General features: G+C 43.6%; 1 protein-coding gene across 1 annotated transcript in view; it reads left to right on the forward strand.

The window, feature by feature from the left end:
• Positions 1-20,823, forward strand: part of LAMC1 (laminin subunit gamma 1) — a 99,159-nt gene that overhangs the window by 58,073 nt on the left and 20,263 nt on the right. The window contains 12 exon segments of the mRNA XM_029080974.1: positions 7,282-7,586; positions 9,235-9,365; positions 11,456-11,622; positions 14,263-14,451; positions 15,209-15,326; positions 15,488-15,586; positions 15,683-15,819; positions 16,286-16,408; positions 16,504-16,693; positions 17,390-17,502; positions 18,327-18,548; positions 18,669-18,857. Of these exon segments, the coding sequence (XP_028936807.1) occupies positions 7,282-7,586; positions 9,235-9,365; positions 11,456-11,622; positions 14,263-14,451; positions 15,209-15,326; positions 15,488-15,586; positions 15,683-15,819; positions 16,286-16,408; positions 16,504-16,693; positions 17,390-17,502; positions 18,327-18,548; positions 18,669-18,857 (1,983 nt within the window).

The raw sequence follows: 20,823 nt of genomic DNA on the forward strand, positions 1-20,823 counted from the left end.
CTCCCAATCCTCCAGTGACCACTGAACCTCACCGTCAAGGTACCTCCTGGTGGGATGGAGGGAGAGGAGCTACAATCCATTTGCCCACTTCTTTCCTGGAATGGGGAGGGGCTGGGAAAGCAGGAGAAACTAGGTCAATCCTGACCAGGGAATCCCAGGTAGTTTTTAAGGAGGGACCTGTGGGGAGTTGAGTAGACTAACTCACCAGTCATTGGAGATCTGAGCCAAATTCTTTTCAACTTTGTCCTCTGTTGAGCCAGCATCTGAAAATGATGAAATGTTCTTGTCCTGTCTCTAGACTCTAAGTGCCTTATGGGCATTCCAACTCTGGTAATTTACTCTCCCAAGTGCTTAGTATAGTGCTCTGCACACAGGAAAGCACTTAATAAATACCACTGATTGATTGTCCCAGCATTTGTTTTGAAAGCATATGACCTTCCAGAGCCTGGCATAATTGTTCTGGGCCATTTCCCTTCCTTTAATGGGTAGAAAGTGTTATGCATAATTATGGACCCCTGGGGTAACTTTGAGGGCATTTGGTGTATGAAATTTGCCATTGTTTTCTTTCTGAGAACAGATAAGGGTTTAAGGGAATTAAGACCTTGGGCAGTTTGAGCAAAACAGTGACCTGAGTGAACAACATCCCTTATATAGAAAATCTCTTCACATTTGTCTTGTTCTTTCTTGTTGGTATAGATGGGTTGTACTGATACTGTTAGCCCGATCCCACTAGTTTTTTTTTATCTTCTACTTTAAAAATTGGAATTGCCTTTTCCCCATAAGATTCTTTTCTTCTTCCAGTACTTTCTTTGAGCTTTTTCCCCTCCCTACATCAGTCCCTAGCAGTCATATTGACGAAGGCCAAATATAGCTGTTGCTCAATTTGAGGAATGTTACAGAGCAAGAAAAAGATGTTCTCCACATTACTGCCCCTTTCTGGATCTTAACTTTGAGATGCACCACCTTTACTATTGGCTGTTTTACCAGGCAGCTCTTTTGTCTCCTTTTCTTTTGCATATCTTTATTGCATCCCATTGTGACCGGTGGGCTTTCTTTTTTCATTAATGTTGATTACAGTGGAAATTCCACAGTCCTTCAGTTCCCATTCCTTCAATGGAGTGAGCTGGATTGCTGTATGTTCCCTGTCTTAGCTTGAATGAATGGGAGTAAATACTGCCCTCATTTTTTCAGCTCTATGTAGGGTTGGGTTTCTGGCATGTCTCTGACCTACTAGCCTGGTTTGGGGAACTGGTGTGGAATTTTGGAAAAAATGCACCCGATGTTATTGAAATCTATATCTCAGAGAAGCAGATCCCTCAAGTATTGCTTAGATTACTCCTCATGCTTGTTATAAAATTGTGTCAGAGAGCAATGCCAGTAATGAAAATAGTAAACTTCTGCAGAAAGGATAATCTGATCAAATTCTCAGTACCTTTAGTATTGGACAATCTATCAATCTATTGTATTTACTGAGTGCTTCTTGTGTGCAGGGCACTATGTTAAGCACTTGGGAGAATGTAACATCATTTTGCCGGGGGCAGCAGTGGATAATGGCTGTGTGCTGAGGGCCCGTGGGAATGCATACTGCCATTACTCTTGTGGTTCTGAGTTCCTTGGCATTTTTTGTCCCTGCCTATGCTGCAGTGCTGCCTCACTGGCTGCTCTCCTTGGTCTCATGCCCACTGTCCTGCCCTGCCTTTCAAAGAAGAAGAGGAGGAAAGGTGTAAACTCCAGGGGACCCAGATGTGGCAGCTTGGGTAGTCCTAGAAATTCTGTGAAATACTGGGAAATACAGCAGTGATCAACACTGTACAAGCATGAATGATCAGGCATGGTAACTCGTAGCCCAAATGCCTGAATGCCTGAAGCCTAATCTTTCAGGCTTTGAAGCAGTATTTCTTGTGGGTGTTTATTTGCCCTCTTAAACTCTTCAGTACAATGGTGTGATCTGGGAATATACATCTTAGTTCAATCTCAACTTTTGTTAAAAAAAATAATTATGAACTGATACAGTCCATTCTTCTGTAAGGCATGTTTTACCTTAAAGTGCTTTGGGATTTAGGGAACATTCTACTGACAGCACCCCTCTATCCGGAAAGAATGCAATGAAGTGTCAGAAGAAATGGCATATGTGCATTGTCAATAAAGGTATGAGTATCGGAGAGAGTTTTTGTGGACCCCTAGAGCTGGATTGAACATAACCCCCACATTATAAGAGAGGCGACTGTATTTTGTCACTGTGTTATTAATTTAATATTAGGGAATTTATTTGGCAGCAAAGTATAATGTATTCTTTGTTGACAAATTGAATTCCCTTCAAAAAGGGCAACCCTGTTCAAATTTTCCTTTCTTGGCTTTTTTAGCTGGACTTGGTGATCTGAAGCTGTGCCGCACTGCCCATGTTTATTCCTTTCTTATTGATCCTGATGATGATGATAATGATTAAGCGAGTTGAAAGAGGAATGAAGTGAGTGTTAGGAGACAACACTCTATCCCCATAGGTCAGTGGAATTGAGTTAGTCATTCAATCAGTGTGAGGGCTCATTTTCCTTATCTGTAGCATAAGCACTATAGGCATTACCCATTTCACTGGATTGTAAGATTTCATCATACTGAAGTTAAGGGGGTGGGGACTGCCCCTCAGAAGTAGATGCTATCTAAACACATTCACGGTATTTGGGTATCGGGTTTACAGGAGAGACCCCAATGATTTGTACAGCAGATATGAGCGTCTAACCCAGCACTGTGTATAAACTAATTGAAGGCCCATCTGGCCCTGCCGGTGAAGAGGAGGGGAAGTGATGATTTTGTACTGTGGCTATAGACTGCACCTGGCTTTCCATGTAGACCTCAATGTTTTGCACAGCCGTAACCATTGCCTCACTCGAAATGGGTTATAAACTGAATGAGGCCACAGTAGCATCTGCCGTTGAAGAGGACGCACGTAGACCACGGCTCTGACTCCTCTCTGACACCCTACTCCCCCTCCCCGTCACAGACCTCATTGCTTCTCATGTTCTTGCACCAGCCAGACTCCCTCCACTGCTCTTGCTCTCCCTGCAGCTGGATTCTCTTCCCAGGACCCTACTTTGCCGTTTGTTCCCCCAGCTGCTTTGGCAGGACCAAACCCTCTTACCCCAGCTCTCCAACTTCCTGGACCCCTCTGTTTCTTTCCTGTTGCTTTCCTCCTCTCATCTCCTATTCTGGCCCCAGCCATGGCTGGCTCTTCCTGAAATTCCACCCCCATCCCCAGGGAGTGGTCTCCAAGCCAATCAGAGCTTTTATAATGAGAGCTACACATCACTCTTAAGAAACCTGTATTTTACCATGTGACAGCCAAATCAATACTAGAATCCTCTACCTTGCCCCTACTTTGATCATTGAAATTACTGTGGTGTGAATTCCTGCATGAATTTGATACTAGTCCAGGTAGGGATGTGTGATCTAGAGATCCACAGTAATTTTGTCGACTGAAAATGGGCTGTTATTGTAAGTCTTTCCCACTTCCTTTGATCAGAAACCACCCCCAAGCTTTTGAGTTTTATTTCAGTTGCTTTAATTGAGCATCCTCATTTCTTGAGGTTTTCTTACCCCAGATAGGTTTCTTTTGTCTGGGAGTAATATTGTCTTGTCATGCTAAAACAGGAAGTTGTCATGTTTATAGGACCATGATCTCACTCTGCTCGGTTTGTAACTTGCCAACAAGTTGTGACAACATACCAATAATTTGGGGGATTTAAAGGAATGGAAGAAAATAATTCCCTTAAAAATATTCCTTTGAAGATCTTTTTATTGGTGTAGAAATTGGTACAGTTAGGACTACTGATTATTTGGGAAAATAGAGCTCTCTTATAACCTAAACCTTCTGTACATTTTTGTATGTGGGCAACTTTGTTGCCTCTGTACTCTGATTATCCAACTGTGTCTACCTCTGGATCAGCATTAACTTGGCTCCAGGGTTTCTTGATTTGGGAGATTGTGTATGTACAATCTATTTGCTGAGGTGGAACAATAACAGCTGGTGTGCAGCTGTACACATATGCTTGGGAACTGTTCTCTTAGCTAGTTCAACCCTACTGACAAAACTGAAAAGTTTTTTGTTTTTTTAAATCCCTTTCCCTGTCTGCTGTTTGTGTTAACTGTTTGGGGAACTGTACAGAAGCCAAAACTTAGCCCTAATTGTACTCAGGCTGAATATATGTATAGTATGTTGAAGTTGTCCCCATTCTGATGGGGGTCCTGCTGTAAAGAAGACATGTCACTGGCAGACCTCTAGGTGGGGAGTGATGAAGAAGAATGGTGAAACAGTTACTCCTAACTGGAGACACTCCATTAATCAGAAAGTTCCACTTTTCTTCCTAATCCAGGCCAAGGAATGCAACCAGTTCACACTGTCTGCAGTTCTGTAAAGCACCAACAATAACCATTGTTCTTCAGTCCTACACTGTGGTGGAAGTTGTGTCACAAGGCCATGATTCCCTAGCCCTGCATACAACAGAGAAGTATTTCTGTCCAGTAGCAGCCAGCATTTAAACTGAGTTCCAAAGCAGAAAGGGTTTCTCCCCAAGTCAAGAGATTAGAAATGCCTTTTCATGTAGGAGGTTTAAGAAGAATTCTTTGGCTTGATACCATATGAACAAAAGCTGGAGCCTCATTCTTGGTTCTCTGTTGCCCCTCTTCCCCGCCCACCTCCCCCCATCCCCAGCAAGAACTGTGGCATTCAGAGCTGGAGGCCTTTCTTAATTTGGGGTTTCGTTTTAAATGGCCTTTAATGAAAAACTGGAATGTTGTAGTCCAAAGCAAAGGATTGAGCAAGCCACTGAAATGTGAACTATATTTTTTTTTTGAGGAGTTGAATACCACTGATTGGTTCCTGAGTGCCCAGAATTGGAGTGGGTGAATTTACTCCATCTGGGAGGCGTTTTTGTTGATTTTCTTTAATAAGCCATCTTTAGGTGAATGGGGACTTAGAAAGTTTGCTGCCTTGTGGGAAGGAGCATCTTCTACTTCTTGTTTTACACTTTGGTAGCAATATTCATTCTTTAATATTCCGTATTTGGAAAATGTTTGCCAGGTAACTTTCATTGCCTCTTTATTGCCTCCTAGTCTCCAAGAAATAGAGTACAGTAGTATGGTCCTGACTGATAAGAAAATCCTCTTGGACTTTGAGAGAGTTTAAAAGGGAATGAATCAGGCCTCAACTGTTGCTCCTTCTTTAATGTTCCCACAGTGGATATGGGCCTTGCCACATCATCAAGATAAACATTCCTCTCTGGTTGCCTAGAGGACTCAAAGTGGCCCTCCCCTTGCCTCACAAGTTATCTCTCAGCTTCCTTTAACTGTAGGGAGCAGTGTGGCCTAGTGGAAAGAGCACGGGCCTGGGAATCAGAAGACCTGAATTCTAATTCCAGGTTTGTAACTTGTCTGCATGTGACCTTGGGCAAGTCACATACCTTCCTTGTGCCTTAGGTACCTCATCTGTAAAATGGGGATTAAGACTGTGTTTCCCATGTGGGACATAGACTGTGTCCCACCAGATTATCCTGTATCTACCTCAGCATTTACATGTATTAAACACTTAACAAATACCATTTTTAAAAAAAACAGACAAAACCGTGATGTATCTGATCTTCAGAAAATCCATCTCTTGAATATCCATAGGTAATTTAAAAATCTGTTTGAGGCTATTTGTTTCAACTTCATCCCTAGTGAAATGTTTCATTATAATTACCAAGTAGTAGTATTGATTAAAATGAGTTGTACTTTTTCTGCCTTAGTTTGCTCTTCCTCTTGTAGGAGTTCTAATAGTTAATAGAAGGTCCAAAAGATTATGAGAAGCACTGGGTAATGCGCCAACTGGATAACCTACCCCTAGATCATCAAGAATTGGCTATGTTTGAAAGATAATGTTCAGAGTTATGGAGCTGGAATGGTAGTAAGTAGTAGTCCGGGCAGTAAGTCGAATAAATGATTTCAATCAATGGCATTTTTTGAGTGCTTGCTATATGCAGAGTATTGTACTAAGTGCTTTGGAAAGTACAGTCCAACAAAATTAGCAGACATGTTCCCTGCCCATAATGAGCCTACAGTATAGATTTCTCTTCTGAAAGATTGTGCCTCAAGGCAGAATGGACTGGAGCAAGCTTGACTGCAGAAGCCCCTCTCCAGAGCTGCACTGAACTTCTTTCCTCCAAAGTCTTAAATTCAACTCAAGGGACGAGGAGCATGGCCTAGTGGATAGAGCACAGGCCTGGGAGTCAGAGGAACCTGGGTTCTAATATCGGCTCTGCCACGGTCTGCTGTGTGACCTTGGGAAAGTCAGTTGACTTTTCTGTGTTTGTTACCTCATCCGTAAAATTAGGGAATGAGACCGTGAGCCCCGTTTGGGACATGGACTGTGTCCAACCTGATTAGCTTGTATCTACCCCAGCACTTAATACAGTGCCTGAGACATAGTAGCACTGTTAAGCACCATTTAAAAAAATGGAGGAGATTGGGGAAATAGAGGTGCTTCTAGGCCTTTTGTGTGTTCTCTTCTTGTTGAGCAGGTGGTCAATGGCATTAGCCATTTATTCGTGCCTGAGCTTCCGTCTTGGGCCTGTAACTTAGTACTGTCTCTGAATCCAGGTCCAGGAGTCAAACCTGACCATAGATTCTCCTCTTAAACTGGTTAAAGGAGGTGCTCTGTGGTAAAGGTACGGCTTTGGCTGTACAATGAAACCGTCATTGCCAAATGGTTTCCTGTCTTTCTTTGGCAGCCCACTCCAACTAGCCCTAGGGTCCGGGGCTTTTAGATTGCAGGTTCTTTGAGGGGGACCCTCTGAGGTGATGCCTTTCTTGGAGAGAGTAATTTTTTTTTCTTTTAGCATGCTTTAACCTGTTTTGCCAGTTTATTCCCTTAGGCTTGAAGCTTTCACTGAGGTTCTGCAATAAAACAGAATGCTCCTTGTCATCCCCTTAGCCTGTTGTATGATGAGGCTGATTAATATCCCATATCTGTGGAGGGGTTAAGACCCATTGGTGTTTGGTCGGGATTTCTTCAGCATCAGATGTGTCATCATTAATCTTTCATTCAATAGTATTTTTTGAGCACTTACTATGTGCAGAGCACTGTATTAAGCGCTTGGAATGAACAAGTCGGCAACAGAGACAGTCCCTGCCGTTTGACGGGCTTACAGTCTAATCAATGGGTTTACAGTCTAATCTTGACTAGTTAAACGTTTACCACAGTGCTCTTCACACAGCACTCAATAAATATGACTGATTGATTGTTGTCCACAGGGAAGGCCTTTGACATTACATACGTGCGCCTCAAGTTCCACACCAGCCGTCCTGAGAGCTTCACCATATACAAGCGCACCCGGGAAGATGGGCCGTGGATCCCCTACCAGTATTACAGCGGCTCCTGCGAGAATACTTACAGGAAGCCAAACCGGGCCTTCATTAGGACGGGCGAAGATGAGCAGCAAGCGTTGTGTACGGATGAGTTCAGCGACATCTCTCCTCTCACCGGGGGCAATGTGGCCTTCTCCACACTGGAGGGGCGACCCAGCGCCTACAATTTTGACAACAGCCCTGTCCTGCAGGTAGGAGAGGGAAGTAGGGCAGAAGTACGCAGGCCCTTGGATTCTGGGAAAGTTTATTTGGTTGCATGTGCATTTGCAGGGTGGGAATTCATTCACTCAGTCATTTATTGAGCGCTTACTGTGTGCAGAGCACTGTTCTAAACACTTGGGTGAGTACAATACAACAATAAACAGACACATTCCCTGCCCACAACGAGCGTACGGTCTAGAGAAATCGAAGCAGGAATCTGATGCCAAAGGCTGACAGCCCTATTTCAGGGCTAAGCGATAATGGAGTAAGTGATATGATGCCCATCTGGTACATAGGCATAGATTTATACCACTTTTGGCTACCTATTTTAAATAAGCTACAGAAAAGTGATTGTGTTTCTGCTCTCTAGCTAAGTTTTGTAAGTTGTTTTGTATTTGCAGAGCACTTGAAAGCATGTCTTGAGAAATGAACTCAGCAATTTTCTCTCTAGTGAACCTTTAGCCTCTTCCTTAAAGTTGGGGAGGGGAGTACAAGGGGGTGAACAGAAGCCCTTGCTTATGACCTTTTCTAGAGGGTGGTTAGGGATGACTTATTCAACTTTATTGGCTCTATTTCTGTTCTCCTCTTTGACTTATTTCAAACAAAGTCAGGCTTATTCTAAACACTGTCAAAGGAATAAAACTGTGGCAAATGTTCCATGAATGTCCTCAGCTTCCTCTTAACTATTAACTCCCCCGTAAGTCTGGTTTTTATTTCCTCCACCTTGCGTTGACTCAGGACAGGGTAGAAATCATTGATGGGTACATCAGATGGCCATTCTCAGGTGGCCCCCAAGTGGGTATTCTTCTCATTTGTGTGGAGGTTGATTTTTATGGGTAGACTCCAACAACTAGAAGAAAGTTTGATTTTTCAGTTGTAAAGGATGCACTTCTTTTTCTTTTTCAATTGCTTTTCTAGAGAAAGGCACCTATTTGCCAAATTTGAAAGCAATCGTATTCATATTTTCCAAGTCAACCCGATCTACCTGTGCCACTAATCTCTGTCCCTTCTCACTTTCTAAAATCACCTGCACCCCCTTTGCTTCCTTCCCTGACTGCCACTTTCAACCATTCACTCTCTCTGATGGTTCCTTGCTCTGTCCTTCCAGTTCCTAAAAACAAAACAAAAAAACCCTTCTGCATCCCACTGTTCTCTCCATCTCCTGCCCCATATCACCATTCCCATTCCAATCCACACTCCTCAAACAGGCTGCTAGTCCAAAAGTACCGGAAGTCTTTGTGCCTGGAGCTTGGCCCCAATTCCTCCAACGGGAGAATCCTCTACCTCTGTGCCCACTGACCTCGGGCTTCTCAATCTGCTCAGACAAATCAGATCCAAAATCTGCTGGAAAGAATTCTGGAATCTTTGGGCTTTAGTCCTGCCTCTGCTGCCTTTGCCTCACTGTTGACATGGGGAAAGTCACATACGCTTTTTAAGCAAGCACTTGGAGACTCTTGAGTCAATTTCAAGGGTTTGTTTAGAAGAATAACTTTGTACATATTATGTAGGAATTATGTTAATAGCTACTACTGTTATTCTTTATTACTGTTAATAATACTATTATTCTTAATAATATTCTTTATACTGTTAATCTTTATTCCTTTTCTTTCTCTCTTCTCTCCCTTTTATGTCCAAAAGGAATTCGTAACTGCTACTGACATCAGAGTTACCCTGAATCGCCTGAACACTTTTGGAGATGAAGTTTTTAATGATCCCAAAGTTTTGAAGTCGTACTATTATGCAATCTCTGACTTTGCTGTTGGCGGCAGGTGAGTAGATTATTGGGTTAGTCTTGAAAAGGGAAGGAACTTTTTTAGGATTGACTTTCATCTGATTAATCCATTTCTTCTCTGACATGGGCTGATTAGGCACAGTTAGGGCTGGGAAAAGGGGTGGTATCCCACAGAGTAATTTTCTGCTAAAAATTCTAGCTACCCAAGGTGACCAGAAGTTAGAATAAAATGGATAACTGAATAAAGTTGGATGCATGCCTGCCTATTTTTTGTGGTATTTGTTAAGCACATATGTGTCCAGTACTATTCTAATAATGTTGGTATTTGTTAAGCGCTTACTATGTGCCGAGCACTGTTCTAAGCGCTGGGGTAGTCACAGGAGAATCAGGTTGTCCCACGTGGGGCTCACAGTCTTAATCCCCATTTTACAGATGAGGTAACTGAGGCACAGAGAAGTTAAGTGACTTGCCCAAAGTCACACAGCTGACAAGTGGCCGAGCCGGGTTTCGAACCCATGAACTCTGACTCCAAAGCCCGTGCTCTTTCCACTGAGCCCACTGGAGTAGATTCAAGTTTATCAGGTTGGACACAGTCCCTATCCCACATGGCACTCCTAGTCTAAGTAGGAGGGAGAAGAGGTATTGAATCCCCATTTTTCAGATGAGAGAACTGAGGCACAAAGAAGTAATGTGCCCAAGGTCACACAGCAGGCAAGTGACAGAGCTGGGATTAGAACCCAGGCCCTCTGACTCTCAATCTTAAACTCTTTCCACTGGGTCCTGCTACTTCTCTGCCTATCACAGCTAAACTCAATTCTTCAGTTTCCTAAGCTTTTGATTGTGAACCTGCCCTATTTTGAATTCTCATAATTGATCATCTCCTGTAGTAAAGGGACCCAAGCCTCAAAACCAGGGATGGTTTGCAACAAAAAGTTCACTAAGATGAAGCAGAGAGGAAAGGTCTGGTTTATATATGGGATTATGTATGTGAAGTGTTTTGGGCCACTTGGAAGAGGTCCTCTCTAAACTCAGGATGTTCCCTGAGAGGAGCAGTTACTGAAGAAAAACTAAATTTTGTTGGGAATAATAGCATGGGTAATAGCATGGTTAGTTGTATTTATTAAGTGCTTCCTGAGTGCTGAGCACTGTGCTAAGCCCAAGGACAGAGATAGTATTAATTAGATGAAGTTCTATCCCTGCTCTGCAAGAGGCATACAGTTTAAAGTGCACCCCAACTCTTCTTACCTCTCTGTGGAATGTGTAAAGACAACTGTTATTAAGCTCCACAATCACATCTGCGTGCAATCAGCCCCACCTCAGAGTAAAATGCTTTTGTTTTCCCCCAAAGAACAAAAGCAATTAGGTGGTGTCATTATCATCATCACAAGGCTGAAAGAGACATCAAAAGGTCACCTGGCCCATTCCCCCTGCCTTTAGGCAAGATCCCATTTAAGTCTTCTCAAGCAGATGGGAATCTGTTCTGCATTCAAAGACCTCTAGAGAAAAAGATTTGCCGCTTTCCTCAGCATCTTGTTCCAAAGTTCAACTATCGTAATTGCCAGAGAATTATTCCTTGTATTAGCATAATACCATAATGCTGCAGTTTAAACCAGCTTGGCCTAATGGAAAGAACATGGGCCTTGCAGTCAGGGTACCTGGGTTTTAACTCCAGCTCCACCGCATGCTTGCTGGGGACCTTGGACATGTCACTTAACTTCCCTGTACCTCAGTTTCCTCATCTGTAAAATGGGTATGAAATACCTGTTCTCCCTCTCCTTTAGACTGCGAGCCCTATGTGGGACATAGAGACTGACTTGAGTACCTTGTGTTTTACCTAGTTCTTTATTCAGTGCTTAATACATACTACATACTAATCAGCTATCACAATTATTATTAGTTCCCTTTTGCTTATCTTAAGTTCACTACCTCAGGATGGAATTTTCCATCAGTTTAAACTCCCTCAGATAGAACTTCTCCAGTGTTATAAGTGAGGGTAGCTGGAATGTTTGAAAAATCCGTAGAAGGGCCCCAGGCCTTTGGCATTTATGACCACCCAACATGTACTTCTGGGATTTTGAAGGTCTTAAGGGTAGCCTTTTTTTTTTAGTTTATCTAATCTCTTCTCAGGTGTAAGTGTAATGGACATGCAAGTGAATGTGTGAAGAAGGACTTTGATAAACTCGTGTGTAACTGCAAGCACAACACCTATGGGGTAGACTGTGAGAAGTGTCTTCCCTTCTACAATGATCGGCCATGGAGGAGAGCAACAGCAGAAAGTGCCAATGAATGTCTGCGTAAGTGGTAAAATTATGTAGCCGAAATGGTGGGCGATGCAGTAATTCTAGGAGAAGGAGTCTTCAAAACTCCCAGCAAAGAGAAAGCACATTCTTCATTCAACTTTGTCTAATTCCTTAGTGAAAAGGAAAGCTGTGAAAGGGCAGTTTGTTAAATTCACATTCCTTTTAGCAGGGAGAGGAAGTAAGAGTTGTGTATATTTTTACAGAAGGGAGAATGGAGGCCCAGAGAGGGAACGACACTCTCTTTGTATTGCTCAGTGAGTTAATGGCAGGAATCAAAATTTACAAGGCAGGCTTCTTGACTGCTGGGCCTAAGTACTTTGTCCTCCCTTTGCTGTTACCCTTCTGGATTGTTTTGTCTGGACCAGCAATTTCATGGCCGGAAACCATATTCTCATTTAATACTTGTGGAGACTCTGAAAACCAATAGCTATCTTGGTGACATGATTATCTTGTATCTCCCCAGTGCTTAGAACAGTGATGGTCACATAGTAAGCGTTTAACAAATACCACCATTATTATGACTAGACTGTAAGCTCGGGAATGTGTCTGTTTATTGTTTTTACTGTACTCTCCCAAGCATTTAGTACTGTGCTTTGCACACAGTAAGCGCTTAATAAATACAAATGAATGATGCATAAATGTTGGTGTGTTCTACCTAATTGCCTAGTCCTGAGGTAGCCAAGTAGAAACTCCAGATTCTTTGACTTCTCCCTGTCAGGGCTTTTTGTGGCTACCCAGGTCCTGCCACTGCTGCCAAATCCAGCCCTTTCCTTTTAAAGACAATTTTCACTCCTTAGTTCTCTCTCATATCCTTCCCCTCCCAAACTTGAGACTTCCTGCTTTAGATTAAGTCATCACATCCTGGGTATATCAATCAATCATATTTATTAAGCGCTTACTGTGTGCAGAGCACTGTACTAAGCGCTTGGGAGAGTACAACACAACAATATAACAGAGACACTCCCTGCCCACAGAGAGCTTACGATGTTGCACACTGTCCTCTGAGTGCAAGTCGGAAGCTTCTAAAGCCATTTAAACCTCCAAGTTGCATTTGGGCTACATCCTGGGTAATCTTCACTCTAGCCCACCCCCTCCTCCCTTAAAGAAAATAATCAAATTAAAAAGAGCTGGTCTGTGCCACCCTGCCACTTCTCAGCTGTTGACATTTCCCTTTGAGCTGGCTGTAAATTGCGCTTTCCTTCCCCTTATCCTCCCAAACTTTTGCCCCCTTCATCCTCTCTGAATCAGGCTGGTTTTTTTCCACCATTAGTTTTTCAGTGAGCCTGCCTAAAATGCAGCTGGTTATTAAGGGTTTACAAAGTTACTCAGCTAATAAGTTGGTTTGTTCTCTGAACCTCAGAATGAAGGATAATGTACACATGCTATATGCCCAATGTCCTTAGAGTTTCCCTGCTTTTTTGCAAGCAGAATCCTTTTAACGAAACTTGGGAACAAGATTTCAAAAACGCCTTTGCCAAGCATATTGCATTTTGTGGTCCAGCTGTGAAGTAAATCTGGACACTCACATCCTCTTAGCTAACTCCTTAGGCTAAGGTGTTCCCAGAGTCCGAAGGGATCACTCATCCCTGGGTGCTTGTCTAATTGTGGATGTGAATATAAAATCTTTTCTTCTCAGTATCCTCAAGTGAGGACTGACTCAAGACTTGTGCAACACCTAGTGTATTCATTATCTCAGAAACTCCCTCCTTACATGCCTCCCCTCTGCTACACCATTGCCCCAACAAGGGATTTCTGCCTGCACTGGCAGAGGGGGAGAGTATGATGACACCAACCTGCTGCTTTGGCCCCCATGGGGTTGGGTGGCTGGGCTTCTGGAAGAGGGAGCTATGGAAACTTCCAGTGGTGACTCCCACAGCTTCTCTTTGAGCCACCACACTGCCACTTCTACCCACTGCCGCCGGAGGGACTCGGGCCCTGGGCCAAACATGGGTCTGGACTTTCCCCGTGCCTCCCTGCCCTCTCTCTGGCCTTGACAGTAGCCTGAGAGGAAATCAGCCCCTCGCTTTCGGGTCTATAATGAACAAAGGACCAGGGGTGCAGAACACTTGAATTCACTTCCCCTGATGACTTGGGTAGAATTCAACAAGCTGGGAATATAGTCAAGCAGAACTCATGTCATGGGTGGCTGATTTAAGAGTGCTTAAAAAATGAAACGTGAATAGCTCGTTTTATTCCTAACTGTTGGCAAATCAAGAGTATCTTAGGCGGAATGGGAGGGAGAATGTTCGAACAGAGAATGCTCTCAATTTCCAACTCTCCCTCCAAAGAGAGAGCTGATTTTTCCACCTAACTGCCAGAGTCCACGACATCTCCCTCAGCACAAAGCCCAACATTTCATGTTGAGGTTGAGATGAACCAGCCGCTGCCACCCTAAGGACGTGAACTCTTAATAATTCTTCTTTTTTCCCCACTTAGTGCTTTCAGCATCCAGCTGCCGTAAATCGCAAGATAATCCTCATTCCAGTCCCACCCCTCTGAAGAATTTTGGGTACCAAAGTTCAGGCAGAGACACTATGGTAGTCAGTTAGGACATAGGGGAGTTTTTGTGATTCACTTGGAAAAAAAAAATTGTTCTCCTTTGAATATGTCTAAACTCACAATGTTTTTCCGCAGCCTGCAACTGCAATGGGCGATCACAGGAATGCTATTTTGACCCCGAGCTCTACCGATCTATGGGACACGGTGGACACTGCACAAACTGTCAGGACAATACTGATGGTGCTAATTGCGAGAGGTGTCGGGAGAACTTCTACCGCCTGGGGAGTGAAGAAGCGTGCTTACCCTGTCACTGCAGCCCTGTTGGTAAGTGAGGAAGAGGGCAGTACACCTCCATCAATCAGGTGGAATTACAAACTAAAGTATCCACTGAGTGGTAAAACTTTGTTCCGAGGCCTTCTGGTAGATCGGGTATATAATTTTCCTTTTTTACTGAGTAGGGACCCTCATCCCCCCTTTCTCCCCACCTTAAAGAGCTTGTTGAACTTTAGATCCGTTTCTAGTATGTTTAAAAATGTGTGGGTTGGCCTGATTAATGGTTTTGTAAATAATTACAGACCGGATCAGAAAGGAGATCTGAACTTTGTCTGAATAAGGTAAAGACTCCCGGAGCATTTCCCTGTTAATGATTCTATTAGATCTAATCACCGTACAGTGTTGGAAAGCAGGGAGAAATTCCTTCCCCTTTTCACAAGACTGACCTTTCTGTTGGTCATCCATTCTTAATGCTCATGTGCACTTCAATTTAGATGCACCCATGATCTTCCCAGAGTTAAACATCCAAGCTCATATGCAGCGTAGTATGATGAATCTTTGAATTGGTAATAATCTCTGAGATTTCATCTATGTCAAAGGTGAGCTGGGGGAGCCCCTGTGCTAAAATCCATCCTAATAAAATATAATCAAGTCCCAATTTTAAACGCTTCAATTTTTAGATGGTCATTCAAAGTTCCAGTTTTTGCCAAAAGTCTCAAATTAACCCAGCCCGTTTGTGAATTTCCCACTCCTTCTCTGCCCTCATACTCCCATGACTTTAGTGACAGTGGCCTCTCCTCCTCCACAGGTTCTCTCAGCACCCAGTGTGACAACTATGGGCTGTGTAGCTGTAAGCCCGGGGTGATGGGAGACAAATGTGATCGATGCCAGCCCGGCTACCACTCCCTCACGGAGGCTGGCTGCAGGTAAGAAAGTTGAAAGCAGGCCCAACAGAGCAAACCTCTGCTCTGAGCACGTAGGGAAGGAAGGGAGGTATTCATTACTCTCTTTCTTGAGGGTGGAGGGAAGAAGCTTGTGTCCTGACCCTTTCTAAGTCTGTCAAGGAATTGTTCCATCCTCCCAACAGACCGTGCGCTTGCGATCCTGCCGGCAGCACAGATGAGTGTAACATTGAAACGGGACGATGCGTCTGCAAGGATAACGTGGAGGGCTTCAACTGCGAGAGGTAACGCGTCGCGGTCGTTGGAGCCAGTACACTACATGCATCTCAGGGTTGTATGCAAATGATGAAAGACTAATACCATTTCCCATTCATTTTCAGATGTAAACCTGGATTCTTTCATCTGGAATCAACCAATCCCAGGGGTTGCACCCCCTGTTTCTGTTTTGGGCATTCATCTGTCTGCTCTAATGCTCAGGGCTACAGTATCCATACCATAATTTCTACCTTCCAGATCGGTAATTTAAACCTAGTTTTGGCAACAAAGCTGGACTCTTTACAGAAAAGAAAATTTCCAACTGGAATGTGTCTGTCACTTTGACTCTCTCCCTGTTTCTCTTTCTCTCCCTCTCTGTTTCTCTTTCTCTCCCTCTCTGTCCCTCTTGAGGCATTTGGAAATGTTATGTGTATTCATTTAGTTTCCACTGCTTGAGTTAGTTTTTATTTAATATGGCAAAAATGATATAAAGAGTCCATGAAACATCTGTGCCTAATGAAAGGAGTTGTTCAAATTTTATCAAATCAGAGCTTAGAAATTTAAAACTTGGAATTAAGCAGGGTTCTGGTTTTCTTTCTAAGGACCATATTAATTTGCAATTCTGCTAAGTAATGGTGTAGAAGAGCAAAGTGCACGTGCTGTAATGTAAAGAAAGAGCTCTTGCAAGTCTAGTAAGAGCTGTTTGCATTTTCCCACTCTCCTTCCAGATCAGGAAGGGTGGCGTGCGGAGCAGCGAGATGGTTCTGAAGTTTCACTGCAGTGGTCTCCTGAAAACCAGGACATCTCTGTTATTTCCGACAGCTACTTCCCCATATATTTCATAGCACCCGGTGAGTGGAACTAGAAAGCGGGTCGGTCATATCGGTTTCAAAACATTCATGCATTGCTGGGTTTTCACCTGCCTTCCATTGTGTGTATTTTTCAGACCAGTTCTTGGGCAACCAAGTTTTGAGTTATGGTCAGAATCTCACCTTCTCTTTTCGGGCGGACAAACGGGACACCCGCCTCTCAGCAGAGGACCTGGTGCTTGAAGGGGCCGGCCTGAGAGTGTCTGTACCTCTGATTGCTCAGGGCAACAGTTATCCGAGTGAGACCACACTCAAATATGTTTTCCGGTAAGAGAAGCCATTCTGTGCCCTACAAAAGGTAGCATTAAGTTCAGCTGCTGCCAGGAGAAGGAAGCAATTGCCATGACTGAAATCTTACCCACATCAGGTTGTTTGAATTTGTCTAGGCTTTGCTAGACAATGTGTTTGAAAGAACATTTTTCAGGATAAAAATCCACTTTTGGCCAGTAGTGTTGGATTAGCCCAAGACTGAACATAGACCTAATTTTAGTGGTCAGTGTGCCTTGCAGATGAGATTGCAAGAGTTTATAGATTTGTACCACTAGTTCATTCTTCAGTAACCCCACATCTAAGCCTGGTCCAGGAATGCTATAGCCCTGCCCCATTAATAGAGCATTTCTGGCCTTTTAAACCCCTTGGCTTTCTCCCCACACCCTCCTACCCCTGGTCTGTCAGCATGGCCCCCAAACTCTTTTTCAGATATTTGTTAACACCATTAAAGTACAAGCAGGTTCCTTAGGTTATCACTGAGGGGAAGGTTTAAAAAAAGATCTTCCACTCTTTGCTCAAGTGTCACTGTAGTGTCTAGCTTAGTTGAAATGGCCCACGCTGGATATTTCACCACGCATTTCTGTGATTAGCGCAACTTGGTATTTCATCATTGATAGCTGAAGAAATGAAATAATACTTTGTCCTCAGCTAGAAATTATGACTCCAGAGAATAATTCCAGTCTCTCTTTATAGACTCCATGAGGTAACCGATTATCCCTGGAGGCCTGCCCTGACCCCCTTTGAATTTCAAAAACTGCTCCACAATCTGACCTCTATCAAGATCCGTGGGACATACAGCGAAAGAAGTACGTGACGGTGTCATTTGGAAGAAGAGAGCCATGGAGTGCAGTGGTTGAATAATAATGACAATAATAATAATGAAAAATACAATCTATTGATTGAAGTATCCGTAGTAGATTTCTAAATAGGAAAGTGGAAGAATTCCTGTTCGGAGTTTTGGAATTCAAACAGGGGTTTTGGTGTACGTAATGGTAGTAGGGAGAATAAAAGGCTCAGTTATGTAACACTGAAAAGAAATCAGGACCTAATCGGTTTTAACCTCGAGGTTATTGCGGCCCCACATCCTCACACATCCATCATCATGGGAAAAAGAATAATATGAATGAACACAACAGAACCAAGTGTGCCTTCATCCTCTGGATGTCATCAGCCCCTTGCTCCATCACAGTGCTCTGTAGAAGAAACAAAAGCACCACAGCTCAGAGATCATCATTCTTTCCCCGCCCACATTCCACAGATCTCCACCCACCTGTTGCCTCCTGCTCCCTGGTGAGGAGAGAACTGACTGATATGTAGGGCCAGTGGATAATTTCTTTGTATGCAGCCATCCTGCCCCAGGGCACTTTTACTGTCCTTAGCAGGTGCACAAGCTGAGTGATTAAAAAAATACTTAGTCCTATATGGAAAACCCAATTGATGAGATGGTATAACTGACTTCTTTTCCATGGCTGGCATGCCGATTGCTTTTATTCTTTAATTTTATTGGATTATTTTGAAGATAAATCATGCAGAGGTGCTTTTTCAGTGAATCTCAGATAGACTATCTTCCTGGGGGAGGTGGGGGGCGAAACTCATTGACTGTTTTAAACTTCCATGAATTCCTGTCCAGGTGCTGGCTATCTGGATGATGTCACTGTGATGAGTGCCCGTCCAGGGCCCGGAGTCCCCGCGACCTGGGTAGAGTCCTGTACTTGTCCCGCTGGATACGGAGGGCAGTTCTGCGAGCATTGCATCCCTGGGTACAGAAGAGAGACTCCTAGCCTTGGCCCTTATAGCCCATGTGTCCTGTGCACATGCAATGGCCACAGCGAATCCTGCAATCCGGAGACAGGTAAGGTACCACTAATTTGGGCCGGGGGCTAACGTGCTGATCGTTTTCCCACTGGCATTTGACAGAGTGTCCCACAAGCCGCACTTAAATCCATCCTCTCTCATCCTCACCCCCAATCAGGCGTTTGTAACTGCAGAGACAACACAGCGGGTCCTCACTGTGAAAAGTGCAGTGATGGGTATTATGGAGATTCCACTGCTGGCACCAACTCTGATTGCCAACCTTGCCCCTGCCCCGAAGGTTCAAGTTGTGCCGTCGTGCCCAAAACTAAGGAAGTAGTCTGTACCAATTGCCCGACTGGCACCACCGGTAAGTTTCAACCAGAGTTCTACTGAACCAGTTCTTTCCTGAGTTAGCTTGTGTGAGGTATTTCTGGGTCTTTGCAATTTTATTGGGATTTTGCTGGTGGATAAACACTTTGCAGCAGGTCTCAGAGTCTTGAGTCATCAATTAAGGGAAAGAGAGCAAAAAACTTATTGCTTGTTTGCCTGTAGTAGAGTTGTACTTGGTTTGAAAATGATACTGTAGAAGGGGAGATGTATTTTATATCCATGGGTGTGAGTGTTTTGGGGAGATAATCCCTTTCACACTGTGAGAATGCAGTAGGTCACGTATCATTCGAAGTGATTACTAGATGGACATCACCATTGAAGTTCTAGATCTCTAATTTTGGGCAATTAGATTGCCCAAAATTAATACAATAATTAATACAATAATTTTGGTATTTAAGTGCCTACTCTGAGCCAGGCACTGTACTAAGCGTTGGGATAGGTACAAGATAATCAGTTCCCACATGGGGCCCACAATCTAAGCAGGAGGGAGAAGAGGTATTGAGTCCCCATTTTGCAGATGAGGGAACTGAGACATAGAGAAGTTAAGTGACTTGTCCAAGGTCACACAGCAGGTATTTGGCGTGGCCGGGATTAGAACCCAGGTCCTCTGATTCCCATGTCTGTGCTCTTTCCACTAGGCCATACAAGCCAGTGGTGATCTGCAGTAGATGTTTAGTTAAATCTTCATAGTAAATATCAGAAAATGTCAGGATGGGTTTTTTCGTGGTTTTTTTTTTCCCCACAAAGTGCCTCTCTTGGCTAAAACCCCTTAAATTTTGGAATCAGGAAACGGAACATAGTTGTTGATCTGTTTCCTTCAAGCTGCTTTAGGCTTTAGGCTCACTAGAGGAGCCAAACAGAAGGATCCAAATAAAAAGCAGCATGGCCCAGGGAAAAGAGCTTGGGCCTGGAAGTCAGGGTACCTAGGATCTAATCCCAGCTCCATCTCTTCTCTGTTTTGTGACCTTGGGCAAGTCGCTTAACTGTTCTGCCTCAGTTACCTTATCTGTAAAATGGGGATTGAGCTCTTTGTGGACAGAGACTGTGTCTAACCTGATTATCTTGTATCTACCCCAAGTCTTAGTACAATGCCTGGCTCATAGTAAGCTCTTAACAAATACCACAGAAAAATCCTCTGCCAGTGCTCTTAGCTGAAGATAGCTCTTGGATAGATTTGGGAGTGGGGATGGTGTTTGGCCTTCTGCAGGTAGTTGGTGGAAAGAGCTGAGACTCTGATAATGAATTTTAGACTGATAGCCAACATTGGTTATAAAGAAACTAGGTTCACCCAGAAATAAGATACTCTTTAGAGAAGCAGCGTGGCTCAGTGGAAAGAGCACGGGCTTTGGAGTCAGAGGTCATGGGTTCGAATTCCGGCTCTGCCACTTATCAGCTGTGTGACTTTGGGCAAGTCACTTCACTTCTCGGTGCCTCAGTTACTTCATCTGTAAAATGGGGATTAAGACTGTGAGCCCCACGTGGGACAACCTGATTCCCCTGTGTCTACCCCAGCGCTTAGAACAGTGTCTGGCACATAGTAAGCGCTTAACAAATACCAATATTATTTTCATGTGGTTAATTCAGTTGAGAATCTCAAACTTGTTTTTACAGTAGATGTTCCCATTTTACAGTGGGGAAGATGAAGTGAATGGGGAATTAAGTGATCCTTCTAAGGATCTACAAGAATTTTAAGCTTGCCTAAATTCAGAGATTTAGGCCCCTTGTTTCCTTGATTGAAACCATGTTCCAAATTTATAGAGGCTCTGGTTAGATTTAGGAAACTGGCCTGTTAACAGGTATAAATTATGGAAAAACATATGGAAAATGGTTCAGCAGTTTGATGACTGACTTTACTTGTGGTTTTAGTTTCCATTTCACTCTGAAGGTTTGCATGGCAGAGTTTAGTTGTCCCCTGATTTTGGTATTAGAGGTAATTTTGATAC

Source organism: Ornithorhynchus anatinus, chromosome 16, assembly GCF_004115215.2.
Source record: "Ornithorhynchus anatinus isolate Pmale09 chromosome 16, mOrnAna1.pri.v4, whole genome shotgun sequence".
Taxonomy (NCBI): domain Eukaryota; kingdom Metazoa; phylum Chordata; class Mammalia; order Monotremata; family Ornithorhynchidae; genus Ornithorhynchus; species Ornithorhynchus anatinus.